General features: G+C 42.0%; 1 protein-coding gene across 1 annotated transcript in view; it reads right to left on the reverse strand.

The window, feature by feature from the left end:
- Positions 1 to 21011, reverse strand: part of PPARGC1A (PPARG coactivator 1 alpha) — a 374024-nt gene extending 353013 nt beyond the window's left edge. The window contains exon 1 of the mRNA XM_075023868.1: positions 20796 to 21011. Within this exon, the coding sequence (XP_074879969.1) occupies positions 20796 to 20882 (87 nt within the window). The 5' untranslated portion in view covers positions 20883 to 21011. The remainder of the gene's footprint in view (positions 1 to 20795) is intronic.
- Positions 21012 to 24388: the final 3377 nt, after the last annotated feature.

Raw genomic sequence — 24388 nt, forward strand, 5'->3', positions numbered from 1 at the left:
TACTTGTTTGGGGGTTTTTTTAACATAAGTCCTTGACTTGAAAGAGATTATATTAGTAAGTACAACGCCTAGCAAAACAAGGGTCTAGATCTCACTAATATGCTTTAAAGACATCAAATTTACTGATCCAAGTGCTCTTGCAAGTGTATTTTAAGTAATTTTGGTTTAATTTTTAATTTCTACAGGTAAACGGAACCAACCTTTAGACGCTTTAAAGAAGCCTAGACTTTCTCAAAGTACCACATCTCTACCCACTGCAAATCAGGCCCTTCAGTGAATTTCAAGGTGGGGTGGAAGCATAATAAAGGCAACAAAACTGGGAGACATTTTGAAAATGCTGTCTACCATTTTAAAGGGGCAGAGAAAAAAAAAAAACAAACAAACCCTAGTTATTAACTATCCCTTCTGTGAAGCACTTGCTAATGAATTAGGTAGTCTAGACAACACCTGAGAGCTTCTTAACTTCCCTATAAATATATATATGGAAAATACAGATAAAGATAATGTTTCATATTTCTAATATTTTTTCATACAAAGTAAATGGGGTTAGATGTTCTCAACCAATTTAAATAAAGAGTATGATGCAATATTTAGACTGTGGCTGGAGTCAACAGAGACAACTTTGGCACTCTGGAAATGTATAGTTCTGGTTTTGCCAACAAAATCTCCTGTGCCACCTTTTGTATGTGTCACTCTAAAGTTCCTTCTTAAATATTCCTAAAGGGAAGAGATAATGAGAAATAAAGGAACAGAAGGAAGTGTAATCCTACAAACCCTGGAGTGTCCTTTCATTTTTGAAAAAGGTAATACAGTCTGGTTCTGAGGTTCATGATAAAAATACTGTCCTGCTTTCATATTTGCAGTGGATTTGCTGACAGAGAAACATGTCTGGTTTTTAAATAATGAAAATGTCTTAAACATGTTCCTGTCATTGAAAATCACTTCTTGCAGGAGCCATTGTCAAAATCTACCCACGTCAAGCGCTAGGTGTAATAAGAGGGGGAAAAAAGAAAAAAAAAAAGCACTAGCTATTCTAGAAATAATAAATGGAAGGATTCTAAGTCTTTTAAACTGAAACACATTTACTTATGTTAATTCAACACTTTCACTGTGTAAACAAGATAGAAAACTGAAAAATATGGAAGCATGAGATTTCTGGAATGAAAAACAAATTGTAACATTAGCATCAGGAGCAAACTCTTGTCTGCCAGGTTAACTCAGAAAACACTGTATCTCTCCACAATACTCAATATTATATACACATATTGAAAAGGGGGTCTGCCCCAAAAGATACAGTGTAGAAGTGTGAGAATATGTACAGAAAAGTGGACAGACAGAAAACAACTGAAGCTGAAAACATCAGCACCCCATACTGATGGTATTATAAAGCAGCAGAGAAAGCACGCAGAGCAAGGCCAAATCATGAAGGTGCAAACATGCATTTGCAGGCCAATGTTTGAGGAAAAGTGGGAAAAGGACCCAGTTTTATCTTTGGCCAGTTTTAACTATAAACGAGGGTTCCTCAGTTGTAAAGTGTATTTTGTAACAGATCAGGTGGGTTCATGCAGAAGAAAACAGGCAATCCTGGCGAAGAAAATATGACAGAACTAAACCAAGTCAATGATTTGCCAAGGGCAGAGAACATATCAACTTCTATGATTTAGTAAGTCTCATGATGTTAGAGGCTGCCCTGATCCAGAAGCCAAGAAATTACGTGACTTGTCTTTTCTTATTTCAATTTTTAACATTCCTGATCGCATAGCAAAGTGAAAAAGCAAACCCAACAGTTCAAAATCCTGAACGCAAATAAAAAGATCCTCAAAAAATCATTAGAGGCATCATGATTTTAAGCAAGCTGATTTTAAACCTCTAGCACAGAATTATTAAAAGCCAACCATCGGCAATGGCTTATCTGCTTTCTGAATGAATCATGGCTATTTATGAAGACACTGAAAGCTGTTTTGAATAACAGGAAAAAGAGCCAACACTGAGGGAGACACAAAAGATCCCACCACCAATGAATCATTTGAAGGTATCCCCAATGCACATAATTACCATCCCCATTAAGCAACAGTCATCGCAATTAAGTATTGTTTGGCTTAAATCAGTTACCTGGAATGTCTTCTGATCAGGCCTGTTCCAATTAAGTGGCACTTACTTATTACCTTAATCATGCAGTATCAGTTCAAAGCAGCATAGTACAGCTTCACCTTGAAAGCAATCAGCCTAACATTTGGCAACCAAAAGCCATAGCCCCTGAGTTTCCAAATGACAGAAAACTGATATATAAGTATAAAGCATCATTACATTGTCTTCTCTCATTTGCTTTTATTTCTTCAATTCTACTCACATAATTCTTAGAGCTGCTACTGGCTGAAGAAGATCTGTTTAAAAACAAAAGAGAGATTAAACACATACTAAATGCCACACATTGTGCTGCTACTCCTTAACAAGAAGATGCTGGGGAGAACAGAAACAGCAGGACAATGCTGTGAGAGACTGAAAGAGTTAATGTCCCAAACATCGTGGTGGGGCAAGTTCTGCTTAAAGACAAACCCTGCACAGCAAGGAACCAAGGTGAAAAGCCCATCAGCTCAGACAGCAGCAACAGGAGGGGGAGGGCGTGCTGGAGGGTGCACAGCTCCCTGTTCTGGTAAAGCTGTTCTAGGACAAAGATCAAACAATGGCCACGTCTGCAGGAAAGGAGAAGTTACTCCACAAACGACCCCCAAGCCCAAAGGCTCACACACTGCTCATTAGCCTGATGAGTTTGGGTGCCCGCCCAAAGGAGGGCCAAGGATGATAAAAGGGCACCAACTGAAGCCCCAGGTGCACAAGCCCACCGGGACTGGACCAACACTGGACCCAGGACCAGTGAAATCTTTCTCTCTTCCTTTTTCTCTCTCTGTCTTCTTCTCTCTTTTTTTTTTCCACAATCCCTACACCTCATCCATTCAAGACATAAACCGTTGACCAAGTCTGGGACTAAGAGTGGATCCAGCCACCCCTTGGCCTTTCTCTGAGGAGGAGTCTGGAAAGCAAGGGGGTCTGCTCTGAACCTCATCACTCGACGGGAGGGATCTCCTTATTCCCTGAATTGATGTCTATGGTTACCACGGGTTACAGGGTTTACAGAAGTAGTCTTATGCCAATTCCTGTTGTGAGAAACCCCTCACCTACTATCACACCTCCCCAGTTCAGTTTGCTTCTGTCATGAATAAAATCTTTAACTGATCGTTTGGTGTCTTGGTGTCGTTTCACCTTGATTTAGCCCGAGGGAATTTTGAAGTAAACAGGACTCCCTGGTCTGTCCAGTCTGGGTCGTGACAAATGCTTAAAACTTTCATTAGAGTTTAATTTGTAAAAATGGAAATTTCTGCACCCTCTCTCCTGCCACACAACTGGCTATATAAGTCTCAGTTTTAAACACGTTTTGCCACAGACTAAGTTAACCTTGAGTTAGATGCTTTTATGATGTGCACCTCTTCTGTTTCACAGTATTAAGTATTTTTTGCTCATTTGAAACCAGTACTTTGCACTACAAAAGTAGTCACACCTCTTACATTAAGAATTTAATTAAGGCACATATATAAAACTTATTTTAGAAAATGTTATGTAGATGGAATTTTTACTGCTTGGCAGTAGAGTATTTAGGGTTTTCAGACAGACAAATACATCTAAATTAACATAAAATTAGGTACTTCAATGTGTGCTTTTGGTTTTAAGTGAGATTAAAAAAAAAAAAAATACCAGAAAACACCACAGCTGTGAACAACCCTTTTTCCTGCAGGTAGTATAAGTCCTAAACTTTTCAACTTGAACTTCAGGTATCATCTTTTAACTCTGTCTTGATAGAGATTTCTTAAGTCTTCTCCCAAGAAAAATATTTTCAGAATCCCCCTCGTTTCATGTTCAGTTGCTATTTATATCAGTTTAAAAGTACACCTTTACTATATAGGAAGTGCAATACTGAACAGAGATATACAACATAGCCTTCCATCTGGATAGCAGACAAAATGAAGATACACTGACATGCTTGCCTACCTGTAGTAACAAATCCACTAGAAGACTAAAGTACTACCTAGCTCTGTTTCCTTTATGTGAGCTAGTTATTTTTAAACTATCTCAAATATTCCTACACAGCACAACATATTTTAGGAGAGCTTACCTAAAGTCTTACTGAAAGGCACCTTGCTTATCACACCCATGTGCCTTCAGAAAATAAGACTCAGCACCTTTGACAAATGTTACCCTAAGTCCCCTGGACTCAGCTCTAAATACAGTCATCACTGCCAAATCAAAACTCTCAGTGGTCACTGACAGTTTACAGGGAATTATTTCAGGCTGTGTTTTATCTCACATAAGTTTGGCACAGATATCAGAACAGGCCTGTTCCAGTCTTCAATTTCAGGTTATAAAAATATGCAAGCAAAATACACATCATCAAATCTTATTTTCTAGGGGAACACATTGGCATCAAGGCTCAAGAGCCTGCATGAAGTTCAGAGCCCTGCACTGTGGAACTACATAAAAGACTAAGCATGCTAGGCTTATATTAAAAAACTTCTACCGAAGACCTTCGAAGTCCTGCCTATGATTAGCAAACATCATAAGAATACATTATTAAAGAGAGAGAGACATCAGTTACAGTAATCAATTTCTATGACTACTGGTAATTCTCTGCATAATCCAGCCTAGCAAGGTTTCCATACAGCTTTCCCTGCAATGTGGTTGCAAGCTGTCTTCACACATTAAACACTAGAGACACGCATGTCAAGAGACATTGATTCTCATTGTTTAGGATTCGGTTGCTCAAAAAGCCCAAAAATTCAGTAAATGCTGAACAGTTAGCTGCTGAAAGTCAGCCTTATTTAAGATGTCTGAAGCTGAGCCTTCAAAAACCTGAACACTCAAAATCATTACCTTCCTTGAGGGGGCGGGGGTGGGGGGAGGGCATAAAAATCACATCCTCAATCCACACCTACAGAAAAGTGCATTCATTTACCTATATTTCCTTCAGTGAGGAAAAATCCAGACCTACTGAAAACAAGAAGCTCCCACTGTTTTCACCTCGAATCTTTCCTAGAAAAGGCACTTAATTCTTACTTAGTAGCTCTCCCTACTTAGTGCTTTTACAGCAAATGTAGGCTGAATTCAGTCAGTCTCTTGAGGCTGCAGCTGACCCAGGCTACCACCCCTACAGACCTCAAGTTGCTCCTCATCACTTCCTGATGATCACCCAGCATGACAGCACATCAGTACTGTACTGCACCCAAGTTCTCTCAAAATAAAGGCAGGTTTGCTTGTGGTTGTTAAGATTCCTAAGAGTAGATTTTTTTCAATGTTTACATTAATTTAGGTCATTCTGAAAGAACCAGGTTAGGGAGCAATTGAATGTGCAGTTAAGCTTGCAAATTTGGATGGAGGGCCCTCTGTCCCAAAGGCCACACGAACACAATGGGGCAGTAAAGGTGAACAACTGGCACGGTAACTTCCTTAGCACATCTGACTGCAGACTTAGACCATACTGAAATCACTACGGGCAGCCACTGATGCTAAAAATACACAGATTGGCTTTTTTCTCGCTTGCTTGCTCTTGAGCCTGTGCTGCCCCTCCTTTGTGCCATGGCCAACGTTTGTGTAGCTATAAGGTGAGCCATGTGCAAGAGGTGAATGGACTTGAACGTGGAACACTTGTGCCAGCATAAATGCAAGAGGCAAGATGGGAGATGGGGCCATCAGGGCCATCTCTTTCAGAAGCAGTCCTGGCTGAAGGAGTTTAAAGACAATGAACTATAGCACATCACAGAAGTAATACATCCAGCTCATCTTCAGATATACAGTAATAAATTCAGCCCTGACACAAATCGACTTTGCAAAATTGAATCAGGAGTTAGTATATTTAATTCCTTTTTTTTCCTTTTGTATTGAAGTAAGGAGCCAAGAATATCCTAAAGCTTTATTTTGTGGCGGGGTGGGAGGGTGTCCCCTGTCCAGACCAATTCTGAGTACACTTCTAGTTATTCAAGTCCTACCTAGAAGAAGATGGAAGTATTCTAAAGCTATCCAGTGCATACACAACATGCTGGCACTCAGACACACTAATATTATGCATCATGCATAAAGTCTTGCTCCCAAATGATGTTTTTATCACTGTCTCTTTGGTGCAGGCACTAGAAGTGTAACCATGTGAAAACTCAGGTACAGTCTTTACAGATCCGAAGTTACTAAAAAATGCTCATTTACACACTATGAATGTGAAAGTTCCTGCTCCTCCCAGGAAAGGTCTATTAAGTAATGTGGAAAGGTATATTAAGTAACATATTGCTACATACCTGTATAACTTAACTAGAGGACTGGCATCTTATCACTAAAAATAACCAGTAATTTTAATTCAAATATTTGATGACACCACTTCTTCAGTAACTATGCACCTGTAGAAGACTTTCGGCAAGGCAGCTGATTTATTAGAGCATGACTTTCAGATTCAACAACTAAGAAGATACTATATAAGAGTATATTAAGTGCATTAAAAGGGGGCTAGGATACTACAAATACTACAAAATACAGTGAGGAATTAGCATCGATGTCTCTACTGGGTTTCAGCAATGATTGGTGCCAGGCTTCACACTAGTCAACACTTCATGAGATAAAATGATGATAAAATTAGTAGACAGAAATAAGATTGGTAAAAAGTTATGAAGATGAAAAGAGGTTCATTTAACAAAGTATGTTTGGATAAAACAAAGTACTAAGGTGCAGCTCAATGAACAGAAAATGTAACATATATACAGAATAGTAGACTGTATCTTGGAAAATCATGACTCAGTTAAGACAGCAAGTATTGAAGTACACGAGTTACTCAGTGTGAACTCTCATTGTCATACTGCAGCAAAAAGAATTAATTTGAAACTTGAACGTAATGAAGAGAAGCAGGTAAGTGAATTCTTTTCTGTAGTACTGAGAGCATTGGAGAGACCAATACTGAAATACCATCTCATGCTTCCGGCATCTGATTTTCCTAAAGGGAAATCAAAAAATTGGAAGGAAAACAGAAAGTTATGCAAATGTACTTTAAGTCTGCAAAAAATGTCCTCCAGTAAGAGTCTTAAAGAGGTCACTCTGATTAGCTTAACAAAAAGATGACACAGCGGTGCCTTGAGGAAAAGTATTTTTCAGAGGGAGAAACAAAAAGATACTGAAGGGGTTCCCAACCTACCAGGTCAACTCATAAAGAGAACCTCTGCCTGGAAAATTAATTCCAAAAGAACTCTAATGAAAAACAGGGCTTTCTAAAGAAAGCAAACAATGAGAATGATTAACTAGTACAGTAAGTATCAAAAGCTTCACTGAATACTTGATGCCTTCCTTTAGATAAATACTTAAATTTTGGAAAATATTTTGGTCAAACAAAAGCCAAACTCTAACCACAGTTTTCAATTCAATAGAGAGATAACTGGATAATAAGTAATGGCTGAATCACCTGGTCAAACTCTGTGGGTAAATCTGTGGCTTTACAAAATTGTATTATTCTCAACACCAAATCTCCTCCCTTTCCTCTACACATGCAAATGTGAAATATGCAAATTACAAATACCATCAGCTCTTAAGATGATTCTTTAAAAGACATCTTTAATTTGCTGTATATTTTACTGCTGAGGACAAGACAACTAAAGAATTTATCACCTTAGCTACCTTGGTTATATCATTTCATTCAGACAGTGTTATCTCCCTGTCTCCCACACAAGAGTCATGCTGTTATCAAAGTCTTTCTCACTAAACAATTATTTCCTTTTATGATTTCCTCTGGCTGGTCAAAGATAAGGGCTTACAGTGCGCTTGATTAGAGTTGCAAACAAATAAGAGTAATACTAGAGCAGACATAACTAAGCTGAAGTAATCAGCACTATTAATAACCTTTTGATTTCTAATCAAATACAGCTCTGACTTTTGCTGCCACTTTGCTTTCCATCTTCTAAACTACAAAAGAATTAATGTTTTTATAAAATATTTCTCAATATGCCAGCCCTTTTATTCTCTTGTTTGCTTTTTGTCTTGTACTTAAGAATTCTTCACTGAAAAAAAAAAAAAAACTATTAAAAAAAAGGGGATCTACATTTTATACTGCCTTCCTTGGTGGCAAGATTTAATTACCCATCATAGTATGAAATTTTGCATGGTTTCTTTTTAATCTAATAACATTCCTGAAGACAGTAAAATCACATTTACTGATACGTGCATTAAAAAAAAAAAAAAAAACAAAACAAAACATAAAGCCCTAGCTTGAGACATAAAACTGGCGCAAAAAACAGTTCATACAGTTAGTATCTGACAAAATTATATCAAAAAATAGGAACCTAACATGCTAAGGCCTCAGAAACTTGCACTGCAGGTAGCACTGCCACATCCATTCTTCATCCTGGGCAACTACTAACCGAAAGGCAGTCATTCTGCTTAAGTAGTGGGCAATGCCCCTTACAGAAAACACCTAAAGCCACTGCCCTGTGCTTTTAGAACAGAAGTATATCATCTCCTCATTCTCTACAAATCTCTGCAAATAGGCAACGTATTCCTCCAAACATGCAAAGTTTTTCATCAAGACTCTCTAATAGGGAATGCATCCAAAGCACCAAGTATGTCCTACGGTTGACAGGATAGTTCAATCTGTTCATAGGAGAAGAAAAGTTCAGTGGTTTCATAGATACATATGTTTGTGATCTCCACAAGGTGGGGTTTTTTTATATAATAGTCTCTCCATGATCTTTCCAAATACTCATTTTTTCCTATGGAAAAAAAATGCAAAATACATGTGTAAACAACCTTTTTTTCTGTTTGCTTTTCTAGCTTACGGTTGTAGTAGTCTTAGAAAAGTTGAATGCTGCTCAATGAGTTTATAGTTCCTGAAGGTTTAGTGATAATTCTAGAGACACTTCTGTATATCTGGGATTTTAGTGTGCAATACACTGTGCAGCCCTAGCATATGCACAATGTGCACAAGGAACAACATCCTTGTTTCAGGATGTTCTAAGGAACAGCTTTCCATTCATATGGCACTTATTTGCAACAAGAGCAACAAAAATTAAACAAGTTGCTGCTGTTTTTTTTTATCCTTTGCCATTTATTTTATGTAAAAATCAAGAACAAAATGAGTAAAAAAGAAATCACAAAACTAAGAGTTTCTTCACACAAAAAGCTCCCTTTTCCATAACAACTGTGTTGTGCCTACCAGCAGACTTATTGACAGATATCAATGTTAAAGGTACAAATCACTATGTTAAACAAAAAAGGGGAAAAGAATGACAAATATTTTCCAGAGTTTTCAGCCTAGAGAATTCATTTCAGAGACAAAAGCCAAAGATGAAGAAAACCAAAACATTTAGTGAGATATGTGTGATGTGTTGGCCCTTTTGAAGACTGTGAGCTGCCGTAAAAAATGGACAAATAGCAATATTAATACTCAACATGCACAAAGATAAGCTAGTCATTTTTATTTGCCAGTTTTGTCTTAACTTTATTAGCTACCAATTTAAATAGTAAGTATTTCTTCTTTTCATTATTAACATGGTTTTAGGAGGTAACCAGGCAATGCGCAGGCTCTTTTCGTCATGGGTATGCCCAAAATTTTCCTTATAATGCTGTGTGTGTTGATAATCTGTCCAACTTCATGCTCATAAAAAACCATTTCTTTTCTAAAGGCATCCTTTAACCCCCTATTAAAAAGAAAAAATAAAGATGCAATTCATAAACCTCCCCTAATTAACTTTACTTCCCAAAAAAGCCACACATCTGTTTTCACAGCTGGAAATGATTCAACCATTGGTAACCACAGAAAAGCTCCAGTGTGTTACAATATTCTAGCCAAAAACTGGCACTCCAGCAAAGACAGCTACTATGCCAGCACAATCTGAGCAGCTGTTAGGACAACCTTTATTCATACTGAAAGGGCATGAGATATCCTGATGCTATTACTACTAAACCAGCAAATCTTATTGGAAAGACACCACTGGTTGAAAATGGACAATGCAAAAGCACAACATGCATTTTACCAATCAAGCAGATTATAATTATGTGAGAACAGTGATGTACAATAATCCACTCTCTACCCACTTTTCTACAAGAGATTCTGCAGGGCTCAGCTTCTGGAAAAAAAAAATCCTTTGTAAATTATTTTTAATACAACTGTTATTATGAGTGTCAGAAAAATCAATTAACAATGCTGCCCTAACTCTTTAGAAAAAAAGGACTTAGATAAATAGAAAAAGATTATGCTATTTCTTTTACAGCATTATTTTTATGCTGAAAGTGACATCAAAGAGCCACAGCCCCCTCCCTTCCCCCCCCTTCTTTTGGCTTAGACATCACACAAAGAGAAAGTATTCCTTTCACTGTTTCTTGTATAGCTGGAGCATCCAAGCTTCTGCACACTGTTATCACTTTCTGTCCTTGAATATGAATTATTTTAATCCTCCAGCAATTAACAGTCTTTTGGATGAAAATAAAAAAGGCTAGAAGTGCAACCTTACTTTTGTTTTGCTAATTTATTTGGTCAGTAGTTCATTTACTCATTGCTTCACATGGCTTAAAATATTTAAGTGTGTGCATGTCCTACTTAGAATCTTTTTTTTTTTTTACCATTACATGGTTTTAGTCCTCTTTTTTTTTCTTTTTTTAAACCTTGCTTATGATCCAAAAGGAGTTTCCTGTCCTTAACTATCTTTCATGCATTGCTTTCTGTCACTGCACATAATTTTGCATTTTAATGCACTACCTATTCATTTCATCACAAGGCTTTTTGCTTGGGAGAAGAGGAGGAATCATCTTTTATTTGCAAATCCATTTAACAAAAAAAGAGACTGAACTGTCAATGAACAATACTGTAAACATTACCAGGTTTCCTTGATCTCCTCATTGCTTTCTTGCTCCCACTGCTGTAATTACCATCAATACTTCTAATGTACTAAAAGTATGGCAAGTACTCGACAAACAAGAAGGAAGCAAAGTTCTCTGTCCTTAAGATAGAGCTGTCTATGGCACCAGTCCAACATACCACACACTCATTTTAAACCTGTAAGCAGTTCCCTTGACTTCAAGCGTTTACAGTTGAGCAATTAAGTGGTCTGCTGGATCAAGGCCTAAGCAAACTATGAGCATACAGGGGTAGCAGACAGATATAATAAGAACCTTCATGAATAAAATCAAAGTTTAGCAGATACATCGAGTCACAATGTGCTGTTGGACTCAAGAAAAAAACCTGAAAACAAATGGTTGAAGTGAGTTATCTTGTTGGAGTGAGTTTCTACAATCCAAATATACCTCTGACATTGTGAATTGCTCAGTCCAGGGACTCCATGACGACTGTGGATACGTTTTATGAAGCCATGCACACACTTAAAAAACCAAGTTCCAGTAGACCTTCAAGAATCACTACCACAGCAGACACCCATTCTAAGCTTCAAAAAGCCTCACTGCAAATACACAGCATCATGACACCCACCTCCTGGCCCAGTCCAAGACAGTTTGTTCAGAAAGTTTAAAAAAAAAAAAAAAAAAAAAAAAGCCAAACAGACTTTTAGTCAAAATGAGAAAACAAGTACATTTGCACAACCAACAGCTGTCTCAAAAATAAAATTACAAGAAAGCTCCATCCTAAGCAATCAGCTCTATCGTCTCAAAGGAAAGCTCTAAGACTGAATACAGCATCCTGAATTGCAAGTTATGCTATTCCCATTTTATCATTCTTTCTTTTCCTCCTTGATTACTTCACTTGTAATGTTTGTTAGAGTGGATCAAATGAGAAATTACATCATTAGTCTTTTTTTAATTATTAGAAGAATAAAAAGCTATTGTTTATCTGATCTACAGACTGATCAAAGTATGGTAGCAGATACCAACCTAAAGAAACAAGCAACAGATGAATACAGTGAAATGCAGCAGTCAGGATGATGACTAGGTTTTGGTCAGTTTGTTCCATAGTTTTCCAAGCACAAAATAAGTTTATTAATTTTTAATAATGAGGCAACAATGGCTTTCAAGAGACCATGTAGAGGAAAGCTTACATGATCTTCCTCAACAGGTTCATGACTTCATTAAGTAAAAGGGGAAAGTGTGGGGATAGCAAAAAGCGCTGGTTAGGAAAAGCAACCTAGCACACATCAAATCTAGCATCAATCATAAACAGAAAAAGGTGGTGGTAACAGTAAACAGGGAAAAGCTAAATTATGCAAAGGCTTTAGGAGGACAACAAGGAGTCTAAAATCCAAAACACTAAATGAGGCAAAGTATGGACTTTGGTTTGTATTTTTAAATAAGGATAAGACAGAAGGTGGGGGCAATCAAGACAGTATGTTCAACTGGAGCTTATATTGCATACAGAATGGATAGATGGATGCAATGGGGTTACCAGGGAAGACTGTGAGAAAAAGGCTGCTGAATTCAGGTTGACAGGAGGTGATGTAGGTGGTAGCTTTATGGTCAGAGCTTTAGGGGACCAGAAATAAACATACATGCAAACCAGTATGTAGAAAATCGTCAGAATTTAGACAGCCTCCTTGAAAGGAAGGGGTTGGAAATGACGCTTGGATTATGTTCTTTAACGATATGAAGCAAGTCTCTGCAAGGGGAAGAGAATGAGTGGGATTCTGGACTGTTTCTCCCATTCATTTTGGCTGTGGACTAGTATTTTTCCAAGCATGAATAACTCTGTATAATACAGAAACATATCATAGCAACTGACAGTGAGAACTTGTTTCGTGAAATTCAAACTAGTAGACTCATTAAAGTACAAGATATTACCTTCCCCTCCAATAGAGACTTACAGCATTCACTCATTCAAGCAACTATAATAATGTCTCTTCCTCTTCTTTATCCTTCTAATAACCAGGACCTAGATCCCAAGTTCAGAAGTGGCAGAAAACTTCACATCACCTTCAGCAGGCTTCGGATACAGCCTACGACACATACACTTCATTCTTCTCTCCTCTACGATTTCAATCTTGATCTACTAATTCCAGAACACTGTGAAGCTCTCTAATCATCATCAGTGTGATTTGTGGCTCAGTGCTGCCCTTCCGGAACATTTGTACAGGTGAATATACATGAGTAAAGCTTCACACAAGGACTACAATGGCAATCTGCAGTTTAAAAAATGCATATATTATGTGGCATGTATTTTGTGAGGGGGGTGGTTAAATGTTCTATAAACAATTACTAAATTGTCAATGGATTCAATAAATGTTGTTTTTAAAAAAAAAAACTAATTATTTGTTACAATAACCAGCTACTATTGCCATTTTGTATGTGAAGGTTTGTAAACTATTTCCATTTGAGAAGTAATTGATTCCATTTTTATCATTTGCTCAAGTTTATATGGTTGTTCACATCCAAAGAGATGATAACATCTATTTGCAGCAAATTATACATTATAATTCCTCATTCAAAAGCTGTAATGGAAAACAAAATGCTAATTTATGCTGTAAACGGAAGTACAGAATCATAATCACTCATTGTTAACATTAGGAACTAAATTGCTCTTGCAAATAATAAAATGGGTTAAAAATGTGGAGGGCTTTTGTGAGCCAAAGTACCAGCGCCTCTTACTCACTCATGTGTTGTATCACAAGTGATCAAACAAACCTTTTCTCTTCATGCCAACACAAACTACCCCTTTTTGAGGGAAAGAATAATGGTCTTATGATTGCAACACAAGGATGCATGTCAGGTGACCATTCTACCCACGAGTCTCCAACGAGCTGGCCAAGCATGGGCTTTCATGCGCTCTCTGCTAGGTAAACTGGGTATGTGCAGGGGCTGTCTACACGAGCAAGTAATACGAACTGTAAGATTGGAAGAGTCAGACAGCTGGTGCTGAGGATCTGACATCTATACAATATGCTTCGCACCACGCACTTCAGGGTGTGGCTTGTTTGATTATTTAACTTCATCCTAGCTCTGGTCTCATTAGTTGAATGTCAATTTGTAGCTCAAATGCACTAGGGGTACTCCTAGAACACATCTCCCAGTTCAGTTCTATCCAAAAGGAATTCCGTTAACTTGCAACAAGACCAATCTATAACACTAACCAAAGCACAGCAGATCTGGGATGAATGCAGCACACTCCTGCTCCCAAGAAAAGTGCTAGTGTAGGCACACCTTCTAGTCATTTCAGGTCCCACTGAATTCAAATGGAACTGACAGTGCCCAATTTCTCCTTCCAAAATTAGGACCACAGTCTCACAAGTGCCATATCCAGAGTGAGAGTCACTCTGCTATTAACCTCTCTTCACCTTAGTTTTGCCTTTAGAGTAGAGACAATAACACACAGCTACTTAGCAGAAGCAGAATCTCAATGGCCACTTGTAGAAAATACAAAGTCTGAGACAAAAAATATTGTAGAATTATTGGGTTTCCATCCTTTTTAGCAATTTTACAGTCCTATAAGTTTTAAATGTACAAGGAGATTTGCTCACACAGCAAAGAAACACATCAGAGGAAATAAAAAACCCACCAACACATTAGGACTGCGCACCTGCTCTTCCACATTTCATTAAGCCTCAACACCTAAATGTACATCAGGTTCTCTCCTATGTGCATCCGTTGTGCTGGTATCCCTCAGTGATACCTTCTGGTCACGGCGAGACAAACAAGCATCCACACTGCCTCAGGAAAAAACATTAAAAAACCCATTAACTTTTGGTAAGTCGGATCAGATGATTGTAATCTAAATGATAAATGCCAGATAATATGTTAAAAAACATGTATCTATTTGTAAATAAGCTGCCATTTGTAAACAAGCCTCTCCTAGCTTACATTATATGCCTCAAATCCCTAAAAAAATAGCTAATTTGCCAGCTTTTTTCAGTTGTAGTATTTAAAAAATACAATTATGTTATCAAAAACTGAAAATTGCCTTTTAGGTGACCAAAAGAAAGTTCCACTGCTTCATGTAGTAAATCATTTTACTGCTGCCCTTTTATATTTAATACCCTTCTGCAGTACACATTTATCTCTACACTAGCAAAGTGTACTCATTGATTTCCTATGGTCTCTCTGGAAGAAGGTTCTGCTTCCCTGATGATGAGTACAAAGGGTGGATGACCCCATTCTCATTCCAATGCAAACCCTGCACTTTTACATTTCTGCTTAGACCACATGAACATTTGACCAGCAAAGAACTCCCTGCCCTCTTCCTACAGAACACATTGCTAGAACTACTGACATTTTCTCCTGAACACAACTGTATTTTTGAAAATCCCGTCTTATGTATAAAGCACTAAAATGCATTAGTTCATCACAGCCATGACTGTAACTTGCAATTTGCACATGAGCTTTTCTTCTGAACCAAGATACGAAAATAACATCTTGCCCATTTTCTGCATGTGCTTTAAACTCACATTATTGTGCTCTACTGTACCACTATTTAGCTGTTCTGCTCTGGGGCATGAGGAAATGGTTTGTACCCAGTTTAAACTGTGCTTTTTTTGCCAGATGAGACTGCCATGAGAATACCCTTTTCAAAGTTACTGTGTTGAATGAATTAAGGCATTAATCTCTGAAAGAAAATCACGTTTAAGAAGATTTTTTTAAATATCTATTACCTGTTCTATTAAACTACATCTTCCTTATTATCCTATTGTTTATCTTTTGCTGGGATGCCAAGAAAACAGGCCTCTTCAGTTTCACTTTCATTTTTACTGTGTTCCATTTTCCCATCTTTGTCCACCAGCATGAAACACCCCTTGGATATAGAAAAGTCAGGAAAATTTCAAATCCAAGATTAACTTCTGGTTTTTTAATTACCAAGTCTTTTCTGTTAGTACTCAACCAGGATTTCTGCTTTTTCTTAACTAATTTAGTTTTGACAGTGTCCTTTTAATTTGCAGAGAAGTTACAGGCTCTGCTAAACTAAATCTGAAGTTGAATGAGTTTTATTCCATTGGTTTTCACAGCCAAGTAATGTAAATCTATCAACTGAGTCTTTTTCCATTAAAGAAAAAGGTCTACAAAAATCATAAAGTGTACTGCCCAATCTTCTGAAGATTGATATAGTATCTCTCATTCAACATCCTCATATACATACATACTTAAGATGTGCTATACATATGCAGTACATGAACACGCACTCATCTAGCATATTTCCAAACCTGCATAGACTCTGAGTTCTACTATTCAAATAAAAAAATAATTTAAAAAAAAATCCAGAAACCATAGAAACAAAAATAAGTCATAAAGTCTCACAGGCTATGGACCAAAATAGAAATGACCATTGGACTTACTCTAGTTAAAAGAAGGAAATGCATAAAAGTAATATACTACATTCAGTCCAGCTCCCCCAAAATACTGGCAGAAAGCTCTGACTGCATTGGGGTACTTTTGTCCCTGCATACGTAAAGACAAAGAGCCAAGCCACAAAGTTGGCTCTTAGCTTAATCTTTCAGTGAGTTACTTATATCGACAGAATATATTCCGTGAAAATATGTTGTATAAAGTACTAACATGTTTGAAATCACAGGACAAAGAGACGGAGCCAGGTAACAAGCCCTCAGCTGAGTGTTGCAGGGAAAAATCTCTGAAATAACGACAGTAATCAGGCAACATAATCTCATTTTACTTCTATACTGCAGGGATTTTCTTGAGGTCGAATTAAAATAAGTATCCAGATTTATGCCTTAGTCATAGGATTTCATTCATAAACTACATTTCAAATGATTTTCAAGCACTTCCCAACCATATAGATTAGTAACACAACAACGTATCCAGTTCTGGACTGGAGAGTGAAAAATAATTAATACAAATAATGCTGCCAGTTCAGCATGGACAGGTTATGCCCAAGAATATTACTGCTCTTGCAAGGCTGAATACCCCCTTTGCAGTACTTAGAAATAGCTGTTCCTTCCTCATGACTACTAATTAAGAAACAGATGTAAAGGGAATTTCAGTAAGCCAGAAGATACACTCAGGAAGTTTCCAGCGAATACATATGCACAAAATAAAGAACTAAAAGTAGAATGTGTATTGATAGTCTAAAAAAAATGCAGATCACAGAATGAATCAACAGGAAATCTGCTGGATATTCCTTCACCTCAGGTTTACACACATTGGCAAGACAATGCAGGTAAGTTTATGCAATCACAATTCATAGTTCTCAGGATTTAAGTATACAAGTTTGTCTAGTCTAGAATTTAGCAAAGTGGTTAAGTCCCTGTACTAAAATAACTGTAAAAAAAAAAGACAGCAAACTTCAGGTGAACAGTCAATCTTTTTGGAGTTCTCCTTAGTAATGCAAAGCCTTATTTGTAGCTATTATAGAGCCTTATTTTCTGGAAGACTGTCTCCAAAATGCATTCAAAACAGACTTCATAAAGTTTCTAGACATATTTTTTCTGATACAAGCTTTTCTGTGATGCACTTTGGAATTTAATATGCAATGGAAAAAGTTCCTTCCAAGAATATTACCAACAAATCACACATATAATCTTGTGCTTAAATATGAACAGCAATAATGCATCAAAAATATAAAAGTTGAAACACATCTCTCAACCTTCCTGACTGATAAAGCAAATGTCCTACCTCTGCTTTCAAAACTGTCAGATAGTACATTATGCTTCTAGAAGAAAACACTGTTCTCTTTAACCTGACTGGTTCAATTATTAAGTCTTATTTTGATTACTTATACTCTCATTAAAGTCTTGAGATGCCAGGAAAAGATTCTTTTAGCAAGCTATGGCTGAACCACTATTGATATTATACAAGGGATCCTTTTACCTCGTACTAGATGTTGAGAGTGCATCATATTGATCTAGGAATAAAAAACTATTTTTCCAGTAGTCAACCCATCTTCTCATCTCAGCACTTTGTTTTAAAGTTTTTCTGTTTGCTGTTTGGTTTTAAACAGAGTATACAAAACAAATTCTATTTCAGCTACGTTGCTATATTTAGCAAGAAGAAATGGTTTGCAAGCTTTTTTTTTTTTTTTTGGATGCAATTCAGGTAAAAACAAACAAACACGAATATGGCTGACTGTCAAATTTAAGCCAACTCTGCCTTTTTAAGTGTTAAAACTTGTAAGAAAAATCTATTTGCAGCAAAATCCCATATTCATTTTGATTTCATATTCAGACTAACATCTACTGCTAGTCCTCAGCTGGTGAATTTGACTGATGTAAATGCTAACGTAATACGCAAAAGATGAAAATAGAAAGGAGCCTTGAGCGCCAGAAAGAATATGTATCTTAAAAATTCTTCTCGTCTTCACCCTGGAAAGTCTTGCAAGTTCATCTGTTCCCGTTGTAATGCTATATAATGATTACACCTTCTCCTTCTAAACTCCTTTCCTAATCATGCATATTTAATTCAACTTTGTGTATATATCCTACAGCTTATATAGTCCTTCTATAAATAGACCTTCTGCATCCTGAATTATCTCCCCCGTTTTCCCTTAGATACAGTTCAACATTGTTATTTAGAATAGATCAACTCTGGATTTGTCCGCAATTCCTCCTGCTTGCATTGTGATACGGGCTTGTTCTCCTGAAAAGAATGTTAAGGGAACCTATCATTTCACAATGCCATTCTTTCACGGAACTGTTTCGCTACAGAATGAAACTAACTTTAGATAAAGGAACTGGTTTAAACCTGATTTTATTGTCTGCGTTCCTAACCCTTTCCCTCCTCTGAGGGTTTCAAAGGAGTCCTCGTACCACTGCCTGCCTTTTACACCAGGCATAAGCCCTCCCTAAATCTCAGTTACCCGCGCGGACTCGTACGTAGCAGGGTAATAACGTGCGGTTCTCTGCTCACAGAAACACACCGGCGCCGGCGTGTGCTCTCGGTACGTGCGGAGACACACACGCCAGCCCGGGCTCAGCAGCACCGGCCACCCCAAGCCACCGCTCGCGGTAAGCACCGAGCAAACTTGCGCCGCAGCCACCCCCGGGCGGTCGGGCACGCCGCGCTGCCGAGGTCCAGGGCCGTGAAGAATTCGGGCAGCCCGCCCAGAGCGGCGGCTCTCAGGCGGCGCCCTGCCCCGGCCCTGTCAGCCGCGAGCGGGCGGCGGCGGCCGCCGCGGACCCGCCGGCGGCCGCCCCCCCCCCGCACCTGCCGCCCTCCCGCCCCGCCAGGCGCGGGGCCACCGGCGACACCTGACGACTTCATCGAGCCAGAGGGGCTCCGGCGCCCGCGGGAGACGGCGATGCCGCGGCGGCTCCGGGTTCGATACGCGCCTCTGCGTGCGCCTGTTCCCCACGCGAACCCCCGCCTCGCTCCTGCCGGGAAGGCTCTCCCCCTGACTGGGGCGGCGAACTGGGCGGCCAGCTCCACCCAGCACGAGCTGCCTTCCCAGACGGGCCCGGCCGCTCTCCGCTCGCACCCGGGACGCCAGCGATCGGCATTTATTCGGCTGCCTCCAGGGACGAGCCGGCTGTCGGGGCTCCGGGGCCCCACGGCGACGGCCCGGCCGTGAAGTGCGCCGGCCGGCAGGCTGCTCCGCCGGAGGAGGGGCCCCGCTCCCCGCCGCTCGCTGTTACGAACTCCCGGAGGCAGGGAGGAGCGCGCGGTTTCTCGATCCCTCGCCGTGAGGTGTAACCTTAAACTGGCAACCGCTAGTTTGGGGATTTCAGTTTCCTGGAGACCGCGGCTGTGCGCTGCGCGTTTTTCCGTGAGCTCAGCGGGGCTCTACCCCCCGCAGGGAGGCGACACCCCCCCCCCCCCCAACACCACCACCACCACCCCCGGAGCCCCCCGTCGCCTCAGGGGCCGCGGGCGGCTCTCCCGCCCCCGCGCGGGCACCGCCGCCTCCACAGCTCGGGGGTGCCTTCCACCTGCTCCGCAAGGCCGCTTCCCCCCGCTGCCCAACTTTTCCCGTCACGCCAGCACCAGAAACCCCCTTCCACACGCACGCACGCACACACACACACCGATGTAGTTTATAAATGACAGTTGCCTGTAGACTTTCACCAGACAAGCAGCGGGGGCAGCAGACTACAACAGTTATTTAATTAAAGACGTTTTGGAGGCTCCCAGAATAGCTCTCTACCTCTGAGGCGCGATTTCTGGTTTCTCCCCACGCTCCCTCGCCACCCACCCACCCACCCCCCGCGGCCCGAGCCACGGCGCGGGCGGGAGAGACCGACGCGGCCGGAGGAGCCGGCGTTATCCGGCTGCGCGCTCTGCATTGCACAGTCATCAAAGTTAAGTACGGGGGGGGGGGGGGAAGGCGGGGGGGCTGAATCAGGAGAGACGGGTGAGCCGAACTCTTTCCACCTAGGCAGGATCCGAAATGACGGGGTTGGATGCATATGCAGCCATTTCTGAGGGAGAGGGGAACGCGTTGGGGGGGTGTCCCTCTCGCACCGAGCCTGTCACTCGCCCGCCTCCTCCCTCCACCCCGGCAAACTCGTCTGGCTGCCCTCAGCGGGGACCCCCAATGCGCGGAGGACGGCGGCCAGCGGAGCCGAGGGGGAGGCTCGGGGACGCTTCGCTCGAGTTGCCTTGTTGTGCCCCGAGTTGCTCCCGGGTAACGCGCAGCCCTCCACGCACTAAGGCTCCCGCTCCTCAGCCCTCCTCCCGCTCCTCTTCCTCACCGGAGGGGCGGAGGCGGAGGGAAGGGGGCTGAAAGGCACAGGGAGAAAGGCTCTTTTCTCTCAATTCTTTCCTCGGCTGACCGCCCCCCGCCCGCCCGACGCTGAACAGAAACACTTCCAGACCCTTCCTGCACACACTGGCACCACCTTCGCCTCCCCCGCGGAGCCCGGCGGGCGCAGCGGCGGCGAGCGCGCCTCGCAGCACCGGCCACCTCTTACCTGGTTGTAGGAGGTCTCCCAGGAGGAGGTGTAGTTGTAAAAGAAGGAGGAGAAGCAAGCGTCTTCTGACAGCCCGCAGCCAGCCATCCTCCGGGCGCAAAACCTCTTCGGGAAGGCAGGCAGCAGCCTTCGCAAACTCTTGCCTCTTGCGCGATCGCTGCTGCTGCTGCTGCTGCCGCCGCTGCCGCCGCCGCCGCCGGTGCTGCCACCGCGGAGCGTGCCGACAGCTTCGCCCTGGCGGCGGCTTGCGCGGTGCGTGCGGGAGGGAGCGTGCGGGCGCGAGCGAGGCTGGATGGAGGAGCGGGGAACGCGTGTGTGTGTGTGTCTGCGTGCGTCTGTTTGTGGCGGCACTGAGGAGCCGGAGCCGGCGTCACGTGCGCGCGCTCACTCCGCTGCCGCCGCTGCCGCCGCCGCCGCCGCCGCCGCCGGGGACGGGCTGTGGTACGGACCCCGGCACTGAATCACCAGCGCCAGGCGACCTCTCCATCCCCACCCACCCCCGTCCCCGCTCGGCAGCGCAGCCTGCGCAGGGAAACGAGGGGGCGCTTGCAGGACCTGCGACCGCACCGCGGCGGGGAAGGAGCGGGCAAGTGGCGACGCGCGTCCTCCCCCGCCGCGCCGGGGCAGCGCCGCCGCGGGCGGGCCCGCCCTCCCGGCCGCGGCCCGGCCTCCCCCGCCCCGCCCCGCCCCGCCCCGAGCCGCGCCGCGCCGCCCCGCGCCTGAAAAGTTGGGGCTCGGTTTGCAGCGTGCGCCCCGAGGCCCGCGAGGGGCGTGCGGGCACCGGCGTGACCCCGGCGCCGCAGCCCGGGCCGGGCCGGGCCGCCCCGCGGCGGGCGCCTGAGGTGGAGGGGGCGGGGCGCCGCCTCCCGCCCGCCCGCGGGAAACTTCGCCTCAGAGTCGCCAGCGGGTCCCCGTCTTGTCAGGTACGGTTTCCCTCCCTTTTTCCTTTTCGGGGGGTATTTTCCTCAGCACCCCGTTTTCACGGAGCGGGAGAAAAACGGAATTTTCTTTTATTTTTTTTTTTTCGGTGAAGCGTGTCAGCGCTCACAGAAGGGGCAGGGGCGACGTGCCTTCCCTGCCGCCCGTGCCGGTGCGCCCAGCCGCCGGCTCCTGACGCAGCCCTGCTGGCAACGCCGCCCTGCAACGGCGACCCGGATCGGCAGGGAACCCTCCCGGTCCTAAGGACAAGTAAAACGGACGGCCCACGAGCCGTCGTCAAATCGTTCATCGGACACACTGAAGTCACACTGCATATAATGATTTTACGGGGTTTGCCGAGCAATTAGTGGAAATAGATTGGATTACGTTGCCCGTGTTCCTTCAGTATTCCTTACCCTAACTGCATATACCCAGGACCTCCAGCACTGCCCTCTCACGAGGGGAACATTTTCCTCATCAACTGACATTGATCTCACAAAACTCAGAGAACTATAAATGGAAAGCAAATAGTGGAGGTGGTAGTTCTTTTTCAGAACAATTGTTCTATTTCATAAAAAAATACATGGTTTTCATTTAAAAAAATACTATTTTTGCTTCCAGATCATAACTGGGAAGGCCAGTGGCTTGTTGGGCAGCAACCAGCACAGTCGTAACAGCCCATAGCCATCAATGGAAAAGACTAGAGACAGTTTTCTGCCACAACTCTGATCAAAGGCCCACTGAAGCTCCTCACTCCCCTCACCTGATATTTAAAGGAAGAAACCACCATTTAGTAATGGTATCCTTTGGCCATTCTATTTGTTGAGGAAATCTTATTTTCTTCAGTCTCCAAATGTGGCATGAGCGTGGAATGCCATGAAACACACCTGAGTTTAGTAGAAACTCGGCTTTTTGATGTGAGTTAACTTTGTCTGAATGAAGGCCTGCCAAGAAGTGCTGAATTCATCATCCAGAGGAGCCTCTGTGACAGGCAGCTCTGTTCCATACAAGGTCAAAGAGCCTTTCATCCTGCCCTAAACCAAGTAAAAATACAGCAGAAAGGTTCCCAGCAACAGAATATGGAAACTACATCAGAAGCAAGGTGTTCACTATGTCCACAATGATTTGTTTCTCAAATTGCTTCAGTATTTTCCATCAGAGACTTCAGCCTGTTAAGGCTGCTCATCAGTGGCCCACAAAACTTTGTGTAGTTTAAGAATTTATTTCAATTTTTCAGACAGCGACAATTAAGGCATAAAATTCCTTTCTACTTCACCATCCTTCCTGAATTGTTTTCTCTTCTCTCTGAGGCGTCAGTGTTCAAAACATCTCGCTTCTAAAATTTTAAGCAACTTGACATTGCATGTTTCATCTTCATATTAAGTGTTAGTATATTCCATCCTGACTCTGTACTCCAGCATAGCCTGACCTCTGAGCTATGTGTTCTCTTCAGGTAAAGTTTGCACTATAAAATTCTATGCTTTGAACCTAAATTCCTACATTTTGAACTGAAAATCCTACAGTTTGGACTCTTCTTTCTCTTCTCCTTTCTTTTTTGTTTTTCTGTTCCTCTTTTTTTTTTCCCCTAATACCTGATGTATTTATATGCTTCAGGAGGTGGCATTTACCCTACTTCCTCTCCTCTAGTGACAGATACTATCTGCTCCTCCAATGCAATGTTCTATAAAAGTCTCAAGACAGATTATGGATTCTTAAATGTTTGCGGTTTTTCTTATCTTTTTCCTTCAAACATTGTTCCTCATCCTGCTGTTAACCATTTGCTCTAGCTCTCTTCATTTGAAGTTCAGAGAGTTGCCCCTGGGGGACCCATCACTGGTAGGAGGTTAAGCTTAACTGCACAGTGATCAGTTACTAATGGAGATCCAGCTGTAGTCTTTTCTTATAGCTGTGAACTACTCAGAACCTATTCAAAGCCTCTGCAGAGCACACTTCTGCTGGCAGCAAAACAAGATCTGAAAACTTATTTATAGCATTATGTATTGCTTCTCCAGACCATTTGTAGGTGTTTTTAGTCAACCAGCCATTACTGAAATGGCTAATAATCTATTTGTCTATCACATGATTTAGCACACTAACATCATTGTTGCTGTGATGTTGGTGATGAAGCAAAAAACCTTTGGTGCTTCTATTACTAGAAGTGTGTAACCAAACATAGTAAAATCCACAAGCAACCGTTGTCTAATACCCCATCCCAGTGTGCCAACAGCTCCATAGAAAAGATGCTACAGTGTATTCAGTCCTGGGGGCAGGAAGGAGTAAAGTGGAGATAAAATAAAATAAACTCTTGTAAGGAACTTGGAGCAAATGGATTGGTGAGGGGTGGAAGAAACAGGAAAATCCAGGAAATGTTTGAATAACAAAAGTAACCTCAGGATAACCATTAATACTCCATCTGTGCTGAAAGAAAGAGGCCTGGTGCGGGTAGAACAGAAAAAAAATTACTCAAATCTCTTCAGAGACACACACAGCATAATACTGCAGTTAGGATTTGCCTCAATACTAGGTAAAGGATAGCAAAGCAGCTAGAAAGGCATCTGGTTAAATACAGTCTAGAATTTAATTTGGTTTGCTCTTTGCTTCCATGATTTCAGCTTAAAGACTTTCAAAGTCTATTAAATGAACTAGAAACTGGTTTGGGGTTTTTGGGTGGGGGG

The sequence above is a fragment of the Buteo buteo genome, chromosome 1 (assembly GCF_964188355.1).
Source record: "Buteo buteo chromosome 1, bButBut1.hap1.1, whole genome shotgun sequence".
Classification (NCBI taxonomy): domain Eukaryota; kingdom Metazoa; phylum Chordata; class Aves; order Accipitriformes; family Accipitridae; genus Buteo; species Buteo buteo.